Here is a 17,121-nt window from a genome sequence, read left to right on the forward strand (position 1 = left end):
CAAGAAGACGGGCCCGTACTACCCCTAATTTACCAGAGGTGCTGGCAAACCCAAATTGGCAATCCCCTGATTCCGCCGCACCCGTACTTCCCCCTTTCACCGCCCAGTCTGGAGTCCAGGTGGAGACAGATAATCTAGGATCGGCCCTAGACTTTTTCTATCTGTTCTTCACCCAGGATCTCTTGGACTTAATTGTGGCAGAGACCAACCGTAAGGCCACACAATATATAACCGCCAATCCGGAAAAGTACCTTGCCCAGCCTTTTCGGTGGAAACCAGTCCAAGTTTCCGAAATGAAATTTTTTTTGGGCCTTCTCCTTCACACGGGACTAGTAAAGCAGAATGTGTTGCGGTCTTATTGGTCTACGGACCCAGCACATCATGTTCCCCTGTACTCTGCTGCCATGTCTAGGACACGATTTGAGAACATCCTGCTCTTCCTGCACTTCAATGACAACGAAACCTGTCATCGAAGTGACCACCCTGCTTTTGACCGGCTCCACAAAATTCGACCCCTCATAGACCACCTGTCATCCAGATTTGCAGATGCTTATACCCCTGACCAGGACATCTGCGTAGACGAGTCCCTCATACGCTTTACCGGGCGCCTTCGCATCAAACAGTACATCCCAAACAAGCGCGCCCGGTATGGGGTGAAACTGTATAAGCTCTGTGAAAGGGCCACAGGCTATACATCTTATTTTAGGGTCTATGAGGGAAAAGACTCAAAATTGGAGCCGGTCGGATGCCCTGACTACCTGGGGAGCAGTGGAAAGGTTGTGTGGGACTTGGTGTCACCCTTGTTCCAGAAGGGGTACCATCTTTTTGTGGACAATTATTACACAAGTGTGGCCCTCTTTCAGCACTTAAAAATAGAAAAAATCCGATGCTGTGGCACCGTGCGGCCTAGTCGCCGGGGCTTCCCCCAACGGCTCATTACCACCAGACTTCAACGGGGGCAGAGGGCCGCCTTGTGTGCTGACGACCTGCTCGCGGTGAAATGGAAGGACAAGAGGGAGGTTTACTTCCTGTCCACCATTCACGCAGACACGACAGCTGAAATTCAACGGCGAACTAAGGTCATTGAAAAACCCCTTGTCGTCCACGAGTATAATACTAACATGGGAGGGGTGGACTTCAATGACCAGAGGTTAGCGCCCTATTTAGTTGCCCGAAAAACAAGACGCTGGTATAAAATAGTGTCTTTTTACCTCATTCAATTGGCAATTTACAACAGCTTTGTTCTCTACAGTAAGGCTGGGAGAACTGGCTCGTTTATTCAATTTAATAAACAGATCGTGATGGAACTCCTGTATCCAGGAGGTGCCGTGGCCCAACCCCAAGATGCAACTAGCCGGCTGCATGGAAGGCATTACGCCTATCCAATTCCGACTACCCCAGGTCAACGAATCCGAAGAAAACGCTGTCGTGTCTGCAGCAGGGCTGGAATAAGGCGTGACACCACTGTTTATTGTCCCACCTGTCCTGACCAGCCTGGCCTATGCCTAGGGGAGTGTTTTGAGAGGTACCACGAGCAGGTACACTATTAGAGAGTAGGGAACTCCACACACAGCGGTAGGCACACAAGGGTCTCTCAGTGCTATTTCACACTGCTGCGATGCGTTAGGGCAAAATGCCTAGCAAAAGTTACACTTTGCGGTCCCCCCCTACGCCGGAAGTGCTTGACTCAACGCTAGTGCATGCCTACGTTACTGCGTGGCTTCTGTGGCAATATCGATCGGCGCGGAAGTCATGTTAGTCTATGGCGACGCAGTTCATTACTAGGCCGAATGCTACTCTTGTGGTATTGCCTGAAGGTCTGTTTTGGACGATACGGTGCGGCGGGCTCGACCCACCGGATATGTCAATATGCAGTGTGAAACCAAACATCGGGTTTCCAGAGACCCTAATACACAGGGCTGCCAGAAACCTCTCCTTTCACTTGGGACAAATTGCGTAATGTATTTCGCCACAACTCTGTGCAATTTGCACTTCGCACATTGTTCCATGGGGGAGGAGAGGTTTGTCCTCGGGAGGTAAGTTAAAAAAAAACAAAAAACAGGTAAGCAAAGAAGTTAATGTTTGGTTTGCAATGTTAAGTTTTTTATTAAAAAAGTTCAAAGGTTATTAATGTTAATGAAGTAATTGCTTTGCTGCTTGCTTGTTTTTTGGGGTTTTTTTTTCTCTTTTTCCATCCAATAACCTTCCAGGTGGACCGAGCGAATGACTAACCAGCTGCAGTACTGATGGTGCATCCTGACAGAACGTTGCGCGTCTGTCAGCTTACACACAAGTCGGTGCATGCAGCGCTGCAGGACGAGATTTCTCCTCTGCAGTCAAAAAGATACGTTTGCCGAGGCATATGGGCCGAGGAGTGGTGTTGGGGATTCATATGCTTTGGCAAACACTTTGTATCAAAAAAGAACTCTGGCAATGATTTGTTCATCCACATCGATCGGTGTGAATGGATAAATCAGGTTTGCCAGGGCATACGAGCTGGTGGGTTTGGATTTTTGGGGCGGCAGCTCCAATGTCCTGGCAGACGCCTTCCTCTTCTTTTTTTTTTTTTTTCTTCAAAATTTTTTGGCAGATATTTTTTCATCCACATTGATTGATTGTTTGACGTTCATTTTTCCTTTCAGCCCACAGTGCATTACCCTTATGCCCAATATAAGGAGTATAGCAGAAACTCCTAATACTGGCCATACATGTAATGATTGCAGAGACCCTAAAATGCCAGGACAGACCCCACGAATGATGCCATTTTGGAAAGAGGACACCCCAAAGTATTCCGTGAGGTGCATGGTGAGTTCATAGAATGTTTTATTTTTTGTCACAAGTTAGCAGAAATTGTGGTTTTGTGTTTTTTTTTTTTTTTTTCACAAAATGTCATTTTCCGCTAACTTGTGACAAAAAATAAAATTTTCTATGAACTCACCATGGCCCTCATGGAATACCTTAGCGTGTATTCTTTCCAAAATGGGGTCATTTGTGGGGTTTGTTAACTGTCCTGGCAAGTGGGCGGGGTGCTAAATTTTGAGCACCCCTGTAAAGCCTAAAGGTACTCATTGGACTCTGGGCCCCTTAGCGCAGTTAGGGTGCAAAAAAGTGCCACACATGTGGTATCGCCGTACTCGGGAGAAGTAGTACAATGTGTTTTGGGGTGTATTTTTACACATACCCATGCTGGGTGGGAGAAATACCTCTGTAAATGACAATCTTTTTTGATTTTTTTTTTTTTACACACAATTGTCCATTTACAGAGTTATTTCTCCCACCCAGCATGGGTATGTGTAAAAATACACCCCAAAACACATTGTACTACTTCTCCCGAGTACGGCGATACCACATGTGTGGCACTTTTTTGCACCCTAACTGCGCTAAAGGGCCCAAAGTCCAATGAGTATCTTTAGGATTTCACAGGTCATTTTGCGGAATTTGATTTCCAGACTACTCCTCACGGTTTAGGGCCCCTAAAATGCCAGGGCAGTATAGGAACCCCACAAATGACCCCATTTTAGAAAGAAGACACCCCAAGGTATTCCGTTAGGAGTATGGTAAGTTCATAGAAGATTTTATTTTTTGTCACCCGCGGTGGGCCCTGAAGCCACTATTGCGTATACTCCAAGATGAAGGCGCAACCTACAAATGGGGCTTCCCCTTTAATCTGCAGGCGAAACTCGGAAATCGATCTGCAATCCTTCGCTCACCATCGGACATTGCAGTTTTTTGCACAGCACTGGGAATAGACACAGTGGAGTTACCCGACTGGAACCCAGATTCACTACTTACAAACCCGCCACAGAAACAGGGGAAAGGCGCTCACTGACTTTGCATTCTCTGTGAGTATGGTGCTGACCTCTGAACACACTTTACGTTGTAGTGGGATATGCTGACCTTGCAGTACTCCAGGCCCATCGACACTTACCAAACAGGCACTGGGCCTTTGTGTCCCTGCCCCCCCCCCCGAGTTTTGCTTTTGGAGTTTCCCTTTCCTATGTGATGTACAGGGACCTTGCTTTTTGCACTGAACGTTCATTAATCTTCCATATAACTGCATAGATTTGCATGTCTAGAACAGACTGTGATCAACCTAAGGCCACATGTGCCGTGCTTTTCTCCAGCTGTTTGCGCGTTATGAAGCACATGGGCTGAACAATGTGATTTACTTACTTACAAGAAGATCCTGATGACGTCACTATTCTGATAACTCTGTTTTATGCTTCCTGGGGGGGGAGGGGGTACGGTTCATTATGCTGACCCTTGGGGTCTGTTACCCTTGTTTATAACCATAGATTGGGCGTTAATATCACTAGTAGCATATAGCGCGTGTGTGTGTGTGTGTGTGTGTGTGTGTGTGTGTGTGTGTGTGTGTGTGTGTGTGTGTGTGTGTGTGTGTGTGTGTGTGTGTGTGTGTGTGTGTGTGTGTGTGTGTGTGTGTGTGTGTGTGTGTGTGTATTTTGAACACTGAATTTTTCCCCTGTAATGTGTGCGGTTTTAGAAAGCCACCATATAATAATTTTTTTTGATGTTATATAGATGCAGGTTTACTAATATAAGAATACTCTACTTCCCCTCTCATATTCTTAACTCCTTTGACGAATTAAATTAGCTTGTGCTTAAAGTCTACATATGCCCGGGGCTTTGGAGGACCTCTTATTGTGGACATGTTACCTTCCTCCCTACCCATTAAGGCCAAGCATAAAAAATGTTTTAGATTTACTAAAACTGGTTATGACTACATGTATGCTTGCAAACATGACAGGGATTATTCCCTGTCCCTCAACCCTACTACTGTCTTTCTCTTTCTCTTACTTTTCTCTCCTCTCATATACCTTTTCTTCTGGCCAAACATTTTCTCCTTTAAAAAGATCCGTCAGGTTCACTCAGTCCCCACTCATAAGCGATTTCTCGCCTCCCAATGGCACTTAAAATACAGACCCTCAACGCGAAGGGACTTAATATCCCTGAGAAACGCAGGGCACTCTTAAGACACCTGCACAGACAAATTCAAATTGTCTTCCTCCAAGAGACGCATTTTAAAGGAGATTCTCCTCCAAAACTGACAGACAAATACTACAAACACGCCTATTTTAGTAACTCACCGGACACAAAATCCAAGGGTGTAGCTATACTGATATCTAAAGAGGTTGACTTCACTTTTTTACAAGAATATAAAGACACCACGGGCCGCCTTCTCCTCGTAAAAGGTTCCTATCTCTCTAAAAACATAACATTAGGCACCTATTATGCCCCCAACAGTGGACAACCGGCCTTTCTGCTCAGGGCCCTCGAAACCCTTGATTCATTCGCGGAAGGAAGTCTAATTATAGGGGGAGATCTGAATATGACGCTTGATCCCCCCATTGACTCCTCCACAGGTAGGAGCTCCCTGTCCAGCAAGGCTGTGTCTAGATGTAGAAAAGAACTAGCTCAGCGACAACTGATAGATATCTGGAGAATACAACACCCAACCGATCGTGACTACACGTTCTACTCTCATACACATGAATCCTATACCCGAATCGACCACATCTTTGTTTCTCAGAACCTACTCTCGGAACCATTGCAATCAGATATAGGTCCAATGTTACTCTCCGACCACTCCCCGGTCGTCGTGGAGATTGGCATCAGACCCAAACATCACCTTCCCAGGCAGTGGAGGCTGAATACCTCTTTACTACAAGACAGTGAATTTAATCAATCCATATCGAATGCTTTGTCCTCCTATTTTCAATTGAACTCATCTGAGGAGATCCCCTCCCCCACTGTCTGGGAAGCGCATAAATGTGTGATTAGGGGTAAGATGATTCAAGAGGCCACCATTAGACACAAACAAAGACAAGCAGAAATACAAAATAGCATAAAAACCATCACCCTACTTGAAACTCGCCACAAATTGTCACTTTCACCCTCAGACCAGGAAACTCTTAAAAAAGAAAGAGAGAAGCTATGTAAACTCCTTTTTCACAAGGAAAAACTTGCCGCCACTAAATGTAAGAGAGCATTTTATGAGTTTGGGAATAAGTGTAGCAAAATGCTAGCAAAAGCGCTCAGAGAGAAACAAGCGCTCACTAACGTGGCTTCTATCTTAGATGAAGCGGGCTCTAAAAAACTACGATCCGAATCTATCGCAAAGGTTTTTAGAGACTTCTATGAAAAATTGTACAATCTCCATACTCCCACCCCACACGCCTCTCTGAACGAGAAGATTACTCGCATTAAATCATACATCCAGGAGTCTGGATTACCTAGCCTACCTGAACAAATTATCTCAGACTTAGAACATCCCATCACTGAACTAGAAATTAGACAAGCTATAAAAGATTCTGCCTCGGGTAAGGCACCAGGGCCAGACGGCCTCCCCCTGGAATACTATAAAACCTTTAAAGATATTTTAATCCCACATCTGCTCAAATCCCTTAATACCTTGATTGAGGGAGAAGATGAAACTCCACGACTACCCAGAGACATGCTTGCAGCCCAAATTGCAGTTATACCAAAACCAGGGAAGGATGCCACCCTGTGCTCAAATTACCACCCCATATCATTATTAAATGCTGACCTCAAACTGTTCGCTAAGGTCCTGGCAAACAGACTTTCCCCTTTCATAGGCACCATAGTACACCCTGACCAGGCTGGTTTCATTCCATGCAGGGAGGCAAGAGACAACACCATACGGACAATCAACCTCATTCAGTGGGCACACAAATCACATACTCCTTTATTACTTCTGTCAACGGACGCAGAAAAAGCCTTTGACAGAGTTAATTGGAAATTCCTAGAAGCTACCTTGCAACACATAGGATTAGGACCTCATATGCTTAAATGGATTATGGCTTTATATTCTGCTCCCACAGCACAAGTCCGCGTTAATGGTGTTGTCTCTTCCCCCTTTCACATCTCTAATGGTACCAGACAGGGATGCCCGCTCTCCCCGCTCATTTTCGCCTTATCATTGGAACCTTTCCTACGCCTGGTTCGCAAAAATCCGGATATTACTGGCCCCCAACTCCCTACAGTTGAGCACAGGGTGGCAGCCTATGCAGATGACCTGCTTTTCTATTTAACCAATCCCCACATCTCGTTACCATCATTAGAGTTAGAGCTAAAAAGGTTTCAAACACTCTCTAACTTTAAAGTAAATCCTGAAAAGTGCCAAGCAATGGGAATTTCAATGTCAACTGAACTTAGCTCACTTATTAAACAGAACTTTCCCTACAAATGGGCGCATCAAGCTATCACATACCTGGGAATACGTATACCAGCATTGTTAAGCAGCCTCTATAACTTAAATTTCCCCCCTCTGATTAAGGCACTGGAGAAGGACCTCCTTAGATGGGATAAACCCCACTTTACATGGCTGGGACGAATAAACATTCTAAAGATGAATGTTCTGCCACGCCTCCTATATCTGTATCAGGCTATCCCAATTATTCTCCCACCAGAACATTTTAAACTCTTAAGAAAAATGTTCGCCCGTTTCATCTGGAGGAGTAAGCCACCGCGAATTAGATTTGCTGCACTTGTCCAACCAAAAGCCCTGGGAGGTCTTGCAGTACCTGACCTTAGGAAATATTATTTGGCAGCCTCACTGGTCCGATTGGTAGACTGGCACAGACACTCCGCCCAAAAAAGATGGGTCCTCCTTGAGCAGGACCTTGCAGGCTTAGAATTAACAACATACCCATGGACAGCCAAACAGATATCTAGCGACTACTTATCAATTAACTCTACACTCAATGCCCTCTCAAAAATTAGACATTTAACTGAAATATCTCCTTGGCCCACACCACTAGTCCCTGTCTTGGATAACCCCACTTTCCCAATGGGATGTTCTTCACAAGCTTATATTAGCTGGAGGATGGGAGAGATAATACGTGCACGAGATCTAATCTCCAAAAATGCATGGAAACCAATAAATCAATTACGCGAACAACGCTCATGTCCTTTCTTAGATAACTGGAGCCATATGCAATTCGTTCACTTTCTTGAATCCGTAGGAAAGAACGAACAACTGTCTCGTCCCTTAACACAATTCGAATCCCTTTGCATGACCCCCGGCACAACCACAAAAACACTTTCCTGCATCTACCAGTTGCTGATCTCCGATACCACCTGGTCACAAGAACTTCAACAGAAATGGGAGCAAGATCTCCAAACACAGTTTACAGAAGAGCAATGGCAGAAAGTTCTAATCCTTAACCAAACAGCCTCAGTGGCTTCTAGAGTAAAGGAAACTAACTACAAGATTTTGGCCAGGTGGTACCTCACACCAAACAAACTCTGTAAAATATACCCACACGCTAACCCACATTGCTGGAGATGCAACAAAGCAAAGGGCACCTTATTACATATCTTTTGGGAATGCGAGGGCATACAACCTTTTTGGCAAAAAGTTCAGAAACACATTAAAACCCTCACTGATGGGGAACCATCTTCGGACCCTTCCTATTATCTTCTCCACAACACCCCCAAGCCCTATAAGAAATTTAAACGTTCCCTATCTAAACACCTAATCCAAGCAGCTAGAATTATCATTGCCAGAAACTGGAAATCAACACTAACACCCTCAATTTTGGAGTGGATTAATGAAATTAAACACATATACCAAATGGAATCCCTCACACACAGCATATACAACAGGGACGAGATCTTTTCCAACACTTGGATTCACTGGAATATCTTCCTAGAATCAGACGAATATAAGGAGATAACACAAAACTCACCCTCCTAAAATCTCCCAATAGAAAAAACGCTGAGACAACTCTATCCCTCCTCCCTTCGTGCTGGGTCTAAAACACATAAAATGTCACTATCTAATCGGAGTATAGCAGTGGGTTAGACTGAAGCGGACCTGACGGAAACTAACATCCTTGGCCTTCTACTTTTTTCTTTACCCTCTCTGACACTAGGCCTCTGTGGAGCCGGGGCTCCCCAGGGTCCATGCCAACTTTCTCTTTTCTTTTTCTTTTTACTCTTTTTCCTCTTTATGTCCCCTTCTTTCTCCACTCTTCTCAATCCACACGCCGAAAATGTGATTGGCTCCTTTATCTCTCTCTTACATCAGCTAACATCTCGCTGACTGATATTCCTGGACCTACAGGTTTACATTCTACTGATACGTTAGACCCATTGTCTCAAGTTTACAATAGTAGTGCTTTTTTCATAATATTTCATGTTTTCCCATGAGCATTGTTCTGTTTCTATCGGTCATACCAGATGTTTGTTCAACTTATTATGTCTTCCTGAGGCTTGGATTGTATTACAAAAACCTTTTTCTTAAATAAAGAATCTTTAAAAAAAAAAAAAAAAAAAAAATTGTGGCCGGTCCTTAAGGGGTAGAAAGACTGTGGTCCTCAAGTGGTTAACCAGTTAAGCCTTCAGTCGTTTTCACTTTATGCATCCAAGCAATGTTCACCTCCCATTCATTAGCCTATAACTTTATCACTACTTATCACAATGAATTGATCTATAGCTTGTTTTTTCCACTACCAATTAGGCTTTCTTTGGGTGGTACATTTTGCTAAGAGCCACTTTACTGTAAATGCATTTTAACAGGAAGAAGAAAAAGATGGAAAAAAAATTATTATTTCTCAGTTTTCAGCCATTATAGTTTTAAAATAATACATGCCTTCATAATTAAAACTCACGTATTGTATTTGCCCATCTGTCCCGGTTATTACACAATTTAAATTATGTCCCTATCACAATGAATGGCGACAATATTTTATTTGGAAATAAAGGTGCATTTTTTCCGTTTTGCATCCATCACTATTTACAAGTTTAACCACTTCGCCATATCTGGACGCATATATCCGTCCAGATAGGCAGTGGTGCTGCAGTCGTGTGGTGCGCGCGATCGGGCGCGCGCCCCCGCTGCCTCCCGCTGCCCCCCCGATCAGTGAATGGGAATATAATTCCCATTCACCGATCCAAGTCCCCGGCAGAAATACCGACGCTTTCTCATCAGAGAGCGTGGTATTTCTGCCCCCAGGAAACAACTTCTCTTCATTTTAGTTCCTAGATGCGACATCGTTCGCATCTAGGAACTTTTTGAATGTGGCCATCTTGTGGCCAAATAGTAAACTGCACCCACATACCTGTATTGAATAAAAATACATATATCCAGGCACATCGCCTCTAGTTAGGACATTAAATAAATTATTAGGGAAAGGGAGGTGCTGAAGGGGGTGTGGCTAGAAAACAGCAAAAATCTATTAACCCTTCGCACACTCACATGCAAATGTTCAAACAATTGCATTCACAGATTCACTCATCCAGGCACAACTGTTATCCCTACAGCTAAATTAAAAGCCAGGGTTTTAGTTCACAGAAGAATGCATTCTTATGCTTAATCACCTATACTGCGCAGAAGTACCCAGGTAAACTAATAATTTATTTAATGTCCTAACTAGAGGCGATGTGCCTGGATATATGTATGTTTATTCTTATCATTGACCCCTGTGGCTAGGGTCCAATTCGGTGCACTCCCCCCTTCCCCTGTATGTTTGTCAGCATGCAGACAGCTTATGCTGGTGTATGCGCATTGTGCACATGGACACATAACATTAGCTCCCTTGTGCGATTGGTAAAATGCACTGTCTTTCCCAGGAGAGGAAGTTAGGATGTGTGCTCCTAATCCATTGATAGGTTTGATGCAATGAATGTGTTTGCATGTTTGCACTATGCATGTTACAGGGCCAGAGTTAGGACACCTATGTTTACCTGGGTACTTCTGCGCAGTATAGGTGATTAAGCATAAGAATGCATTCTTCTGTGAACTAAAACCCTGGCTTTTAATTTAGCTGTAGGGATAACAGTTGTGCCTGGATGAGTGAATCTGTGAATGCAATTGTTTGAACATTTGCATGTGAGTGTGCGAAGGGTTAATAGATTTTTGCTGTATTGAATAAAAAATACATTATTTTATCTAAAATTGGCTATTTACCTCCCAAACTAAAATTACCCAAATACATTTTTGTATTAAAAAAAATAATAAAAAAAATTACAATTAAAAAAAAAAAACTACATAAATAGTTACCTAAGGGTCTGAACTTTTTAAATATACATGTCAAGAGAGTATCTTATTACATTTTTTAAAATTATAAGCTTGTAAATAGTGATCGACGCAAATTGAAAAAATGCACCTTTATTTCTAAATAAAATATCGGCGCCATAAATTGTGATAGGGACGTAATTTAAATGGTGTAATAAGCGGGACAAATGGGCACATAAAATGCATGGGTTTTAATTACTGTAGCATGTATTAATTTTAAACTATAATGGCTAAAAACTGAGAAATGTTTTTTTTCCATTTCTATCTTAATCTTCCTGTTAAAATGTATTTACAGTAAAGTGGCTCTTAGCAAAATGTACTACCTAAAGAAAGCCTAATTAGTGGCGGAAAAAACGATATAGATCAATTAATTTTGATAAGTAGCGATAAAGTTATTAGCGAATGAATGGGAGGTGAACATTGCTTGGATGCATAAGATTTTCGAAGCTGTAGGCTGAAGTGGTTAAAAGTAAAAAAAAAAAAAAAAAAAATAGATTTCATCTTTACATTACTTAAAAAAAGTTTAGACCCTTTAGGTAAATATTTACATTTTTTTAATTGATATATATATATATATACCGTATATACTCGCAAGCAAGCCGACCCGCATGTAAGCCGACCCCCCCACTTTTACCCCAAAAAACAGGAAAAAATGATTGACCCTCATGTAAGCCGGGGTAGGAAACGCTGGCCGCGTGATCCCCCCCAGTATGTCCCAGTATAGCTAGTATAGTGCCCAGTATAGGTAGGTAGTGCTCAGTATAGCAAGTAAAATGCCCCAGTATAGCTAGTATAGTGCTCATTATAGCTAGTATAGTGCTCAGTATAGCTAGTATAGTGCTCATTATAGCTAGTGAAGTGCCCCAGTTTAGCTAGTATAGTGCTCAGTATAGGTAGGTAGTACTCAGTATAGCTAGTAAAATGCCCCAGTATAGCTAGTATAGTGCTCAGTATAGCTAGTATAGTGCTCAGTATAGCTAGTATAGTGCTCAGTATAGCTAGTGAAGTGCCCCAGTTTAGCTAGTATAGTGCTCAGTATAGTTAGTATAGTGCCCCCAGTATAGCTAGTATAGTGCCCCCAGTATAGCTAGTATAGTGCCCCCAGTATAGCTAGTATAGTGCCCCCAGTATAGCTAGTATAGTGCCCCCAGTATAGCTAGTATAGTGCCCCCAGTATAGCTAGTATAGTGCCCCCAGTATAGCTAGTATAGTGCCCCCAGTATAGCTAGTATAGTGCCCCCAGTATAGCTAGTATAGTGCCCCCAGTATAGCTAGTATAGTGCCCCCAGTATAGCTAGTATAGTGCCCCATTATAGCTAGTATAGTGCCCCCAGTATAGCTAGTATAGTGCCCCCAGTATAGCTAGTATAGTGCCCCCAGTATAGCTAGTATAGTGCCCCCAGTATAGCTAGTATAGTGCCCCCAGTATAGCTAGTATAGTGCCCCCATTATAGCTAGTATAGTGCCCCATTATAGCTAGTATAGTGCCCCCAGTATAGCTAGTATAGTGCCCCATTATAGCTAGTATAGTGCCCCATATAGCTAGCATAATGCCCCAGTATGGGTGGGTAGGTGCTGTCCCTCCCCGCTCCCCCTGCGGCCGCCGCTGCTGCTATTACCTCAGGCGGCGCCGCTTCCTCTATCCCCGTCCTCCTCCGGTAGTAACTCATTCACAGCAGCGCGCCTCTCGCTGCTGTGATGACGAGGAAACCATAGAGAGCGGCTTCCTGTAGCGTGATGCCGTTACTATGGGAACCGCTCTCTATGGTTTCCTGCGTCATCACAGCAGCGGGGGGCGCGCTGCTGTGTGAATGAGTTACCGGAGGAGGACGGGGATAGAGGCAGCGGCGCCGCCTGAGGTAATAGCAGCAGCGGCGGCCGCAGGGGGAGCGGGGAGGGACAGCACCTATCCACCCACCCACACATGACTCGCAAGCAAGCCGACCCCCCAACTTTTGGCCCACTTTTGGGGGGTCAAAAATTCGGCTTGCTTGCGAGTATATACGGTATATATATATATATATAAAACACATTTTATTTGGGTATTTTTGGGAGGGTGGGATGTAAATAGTATTTGTTTGGGGTAAATATGTGCATTTTTTTTTTTTACATTTAGTTGTAGTTTTACTTTTTGGCCACAAGATGGCAGCCATGAGTTTGTTTACATGACGTCACTCTAAGCGTAACATACGCTTAGAGGGACGAATGAAGCCAGAAAAAGCAAAGCTTCCGAGAGAAGCTGTCGCTTTTTCTGCGGGGGAGAGAAATCAGTGATCGGGCACCATAGCCCGATTCACTGATTGCCTGGCTAACGAACCGCGGGCTGGTTACGCGCGTGTGCAATTGGCCGTGGACGCGCACGTGGCCTCCTGGACGTAGGTACTACGTCCTGGAGGCATAAATGGTTAAGTATAGGCCAAAATTTCCTCACTACCGAGCGAATCCGTTCGGACATACAACTATAGTTGCACACAAAGGGCAACTATGGAATGGCCCGATTGAGCTATTCGAGAAGATGGTGAGCTATTCGAGAAGATGGTGGAGGATGCAAATTTGGCACACCCCACCATCAAATACACGGCTGAGTTGACAATCAGCAACAAAGGTAATAAACTGGTTACAAGTCTGTATCAGAAATCTATGGAGCGCAACAATCTATTGCGCACCAATGGCTTTCACGCAACGACTGTTAAGAAGGGCATTTCGAAAGGCCAATTTTTAAGGGCCCGACGGATCTTGTTGGAAATTGCGGATTACGATAACGCGGCTGAAGGTTTGATCCAAATAATGGTTGAAAAAGGCTATGATAGACATGCTCTTCATAAGGTGAGTGGGGAAGTGAGATCTCTTACCAGGAAAGAATTGCCGTTACCGAAGGCAAAACGCGAGTCAAATCGGTAGCCCTTCGTGTGCAACTATGGCTATATGTCCGAACAGATTCGCTCGGTAGTGAAGAAATTTTGGCCTATACTTAACCATTTATGCCTCCAGGACGTAGTACCTACGTCCAGGAGGCCACGTGCGCGTCCGCGGCCAATTGCACACGCGCGTAACCAGCCCGCGGTTTTCCTTGCCCAAGTTGTAATTGTTATGGTGCAATTATAAAAGGTGGCAGCATTTCCCATCCTACTACTGGTGTCAGCATACCCATCAGGGGCGGGTTTTCATGCTTGAGTCCATATGTGGTATACGGGCTCAAGTGCCCCTGTGGGTAAGTATACATTGGAAAGACCAGTGAAAGAACGGATACAGGAGCATAAGGGCTCGTTTCCACTATCGCGAATCTGCATGCGTCCAACGCATGCAGATTCGCACATGTAATGCAAGTGGATGGGCCTGTTTCCACTGTAGCGTTGTTGAGGTGCGTTTTTTTCAGCGGTAAAAAAACGCACAAAAGAGCCAACGAATTCGCCTGCGAATGGAATGCATGCGAATCGCCGCTAATGTATTTAATAGTAAAAACGCATGCGTTTGTTACATGCGTTTTTACCCGCGATTTCGCACCTTTTTCAATTTTATTTTGCCCTGGCAGTGCCATGGTTAATTTCGCATGGCACCCTGCCATGCGAAATCGCACGCGAAATCGCGGGTAAAAACGCATGCGGAAACGCATCCGCATGCGTTTTTACAAGCGTCGGAATGCCGGCGAAATCGCGTCGCAACAGTGGAAACAAGCCCTAAGAGGGATATTACAAACTCTGCATTAGGTAAAAAGAAGGAGTATGAAACATCGGTATCCAGTTTCTTGCAGAGATGGTTTGTAATAGAGGATGTGCCAGCACTGGTCAGAGGTGGTAATAGGAAGAAGCTGCTGCTACAATGTGAGGCTAAATGGATAAGGAAATTCAACTATGTATGTCCTAATGTTTTAAATGAAAATCTAAGCTGAAAAAGTTTCCTGTGATGTCTTTTTCTCCTAGGGTGAAACTGTCTGTGCAGAATGTTCGGAACAGGACTTTGTTCAAGAGTGGCATCGTTTTGAGAAAAAAAAAAATGCATATTAGATACTTTAACGAATAACTTAAAGTGCATATGTTGTTTTGACAGTACCTGGGTGACCTAATCCTCAGTTAGCTGGGGTAGACACGGTTTAGTGTAGTTCCCCAGATGGAATATATTATATTTACCTTGTATTTGTACTATGAGTCATGTGACTGTGTGGGTCACTTGACTTCCTGTTGGGTGGGTATTTAGGTGTCACAGGTGATGGTGTGGCACACCTGAGGAAGGGCTCCGCCCGAAACGTGTGTGTGCGCCTCTGCATGCTTTTCAACACGGTTTTCTACTGAAGCCATATGTGTGCCGCCTCCACTTGTGCTATTGTACTACGGTTGTGCAGGAGTGGTGTACCTGCAGGAGGTCGGCACTGGCACGGAGGTCTAGCTATAGGCCTGAAAAGGTGTGCGATGATAGAATATTAGAAGATTAGATGCAAATCCAAGTAGAGGGAAGGCTTTGGATACTGTAGAGCCTTACCGGTCCCTTGGTCCATCCAGTCATTCCTGCCCCATCCCCTGTTGAAGTTAATCAACCTGCTAGGTTGAATAGCACTTTGGCATTCCTCAGGCATACTTTGCCTTTAGAACTACTTGCATCTCTGAGTAGACACAAACATGAGCACATCTGGATTGGACTCCCACATGAGTAGTTCGGATGTGTTTACTGATGTGCACACTTACACATTGCGGCGCTGATTTCAACAATTCATACCATATGTAGGGTCATCAGTGCATAGAGAGCTGACTGATGTGCATACTTACACAGTCTTCAGAGATACTCAGGGAACCGAGTAGTTCAATGATGTTTGAGGAGTGACAAAGAATCAGCTTGTTGCACAACTTCAATAGGGGATGGTGCAAGAACAACACGACAGAGAGAAGGCAGGGAAGGCTCTATGGTAGCCAAAGCCTTTTCTCTATTGAAGTATGCATCTAACCTGAAGTGAGTTTCCTAACTTCCGGGTTGCTTCTTTAAATTTAATTTAGGGAATTTAATCTCAATTTAAAGACTTTGGACTGTACATTCCAAAGGGCATCCTGCATGATTCACACCTAAACTGTACAGATGTACCAGGGCTGTGGAGTCCGTACAAAAATCATCCGGCTCCAACTCAGACTTCTCAGTCTATGAAACCACTGACTCAGGTCCAGGTACCCAAAAATTGCTCAGACTTAACAGCTCTGGGATGTAGATTTTATAAATATTAATAGTTGTTCATTATGAGCTTTAACAACATTACTTTGACAAGTGTATTTGTTTCTTAATGGATTCCACAACTAATAACAGCCCATACATTGCTTGTTTTGTCATGGGATTAATTTACAGTACCAAGATAATCATAACGTACCGTCTCCGGATTGCAGAATCTAACACCCATGGTATGTTTGTGGCACCAAGAACTAAAATGCCTTCATTGTCATTCCCGACACCTAATACCAGAGAAAAATAAATGAATACAGTCCTAAACAAACAAGTTAATTCCAGTCAATTTTGTTCCAAAAATGTTGTCTTGCCTTGCATCTGTACCAGGAACTCAGTTTTAATTCTACGGGCAGCCTCGCTTTCATTTTCACTTCTTGACCCACAAAGTGAGTCAATCTCATCAATAAAGATGATTGAGGGCTTATGTTCCCTGGCAAGCTGAAATAAATTCTTTACCAACCTGTAAAACAGAAACACTGGTGTTTATAAACACATATCAAGGACGACTCAAATACAGTCACATAAAAAGTAAACACACTCCATGAATTGTTCTTCCCAGTCTTTTTTCAGCTAGGTGAAGTAAACAGTAGCTAGGCAGCCCAAAAGTTGGTGTGGCAAAAAGCTGAAGGGTCACATTTGGATATCTGTGTTCTTTTCGATGCCCCAAGAAGTGTCAGGCAGCTATCCAGTGCCCCCACTCTGCATAACTATAGCTAGATTCTAGTGAGCGGCAAACAGCAATAGGTTAATTTTAGTGACCGACAGATAAATAGCTAACTCTAACAGGCAGATGGCGGATTGCATTAGCTTCCTTTAACCATTCACATGCATCTATACATTTGCAAGGGAGAAACAAATGC

General features: G+C 43.8%; 1 protein-coding gene across 1 annotated transcript in view; it reads right to left on the reverse strand.

The window, feature by feature from the left end:
- The window catches only part of VPS4B (vacuolar protein sorting 4 homolog B), an 86,283-nt gene that overhangs the window by 15,847 nt on the left and 53,315 nt on the right, over nucleotides 1–17,121 (reverse strand). The window contains exons 7-8 of the mRNA XM_068236782.1: nucleotides 16,573–16,721; nucleotides 16,407–16,488 (exon numbers count right to left, since the gene is read on the reverse strand). Coding sequence (XP_068092883.1) covers nucleotides 16,407–16,488; nucleotides 16,573–16,721 — 231 coding nt within the window. The remainder of the gene's footprint in view (nucleotides 1–16,406; nucleotides 16,489–16,572; nucleotides 16,722–17,121) is intronic.

This window comes from Hyperolius riggenbachi, chromosome 5 (genome assembly GCF_040937935.1).
Source record: "Hyperolius riggenbachi isolate aHypRig1 chromosome 5, aHypRig1.pri, whole genome shotgun sequence".
NCBI lineage: Eukaryota > Metazoa > Chordata > Amphibia > Anura > Hyperoliidae > Hyperolius > Hyperolius riggenbachi.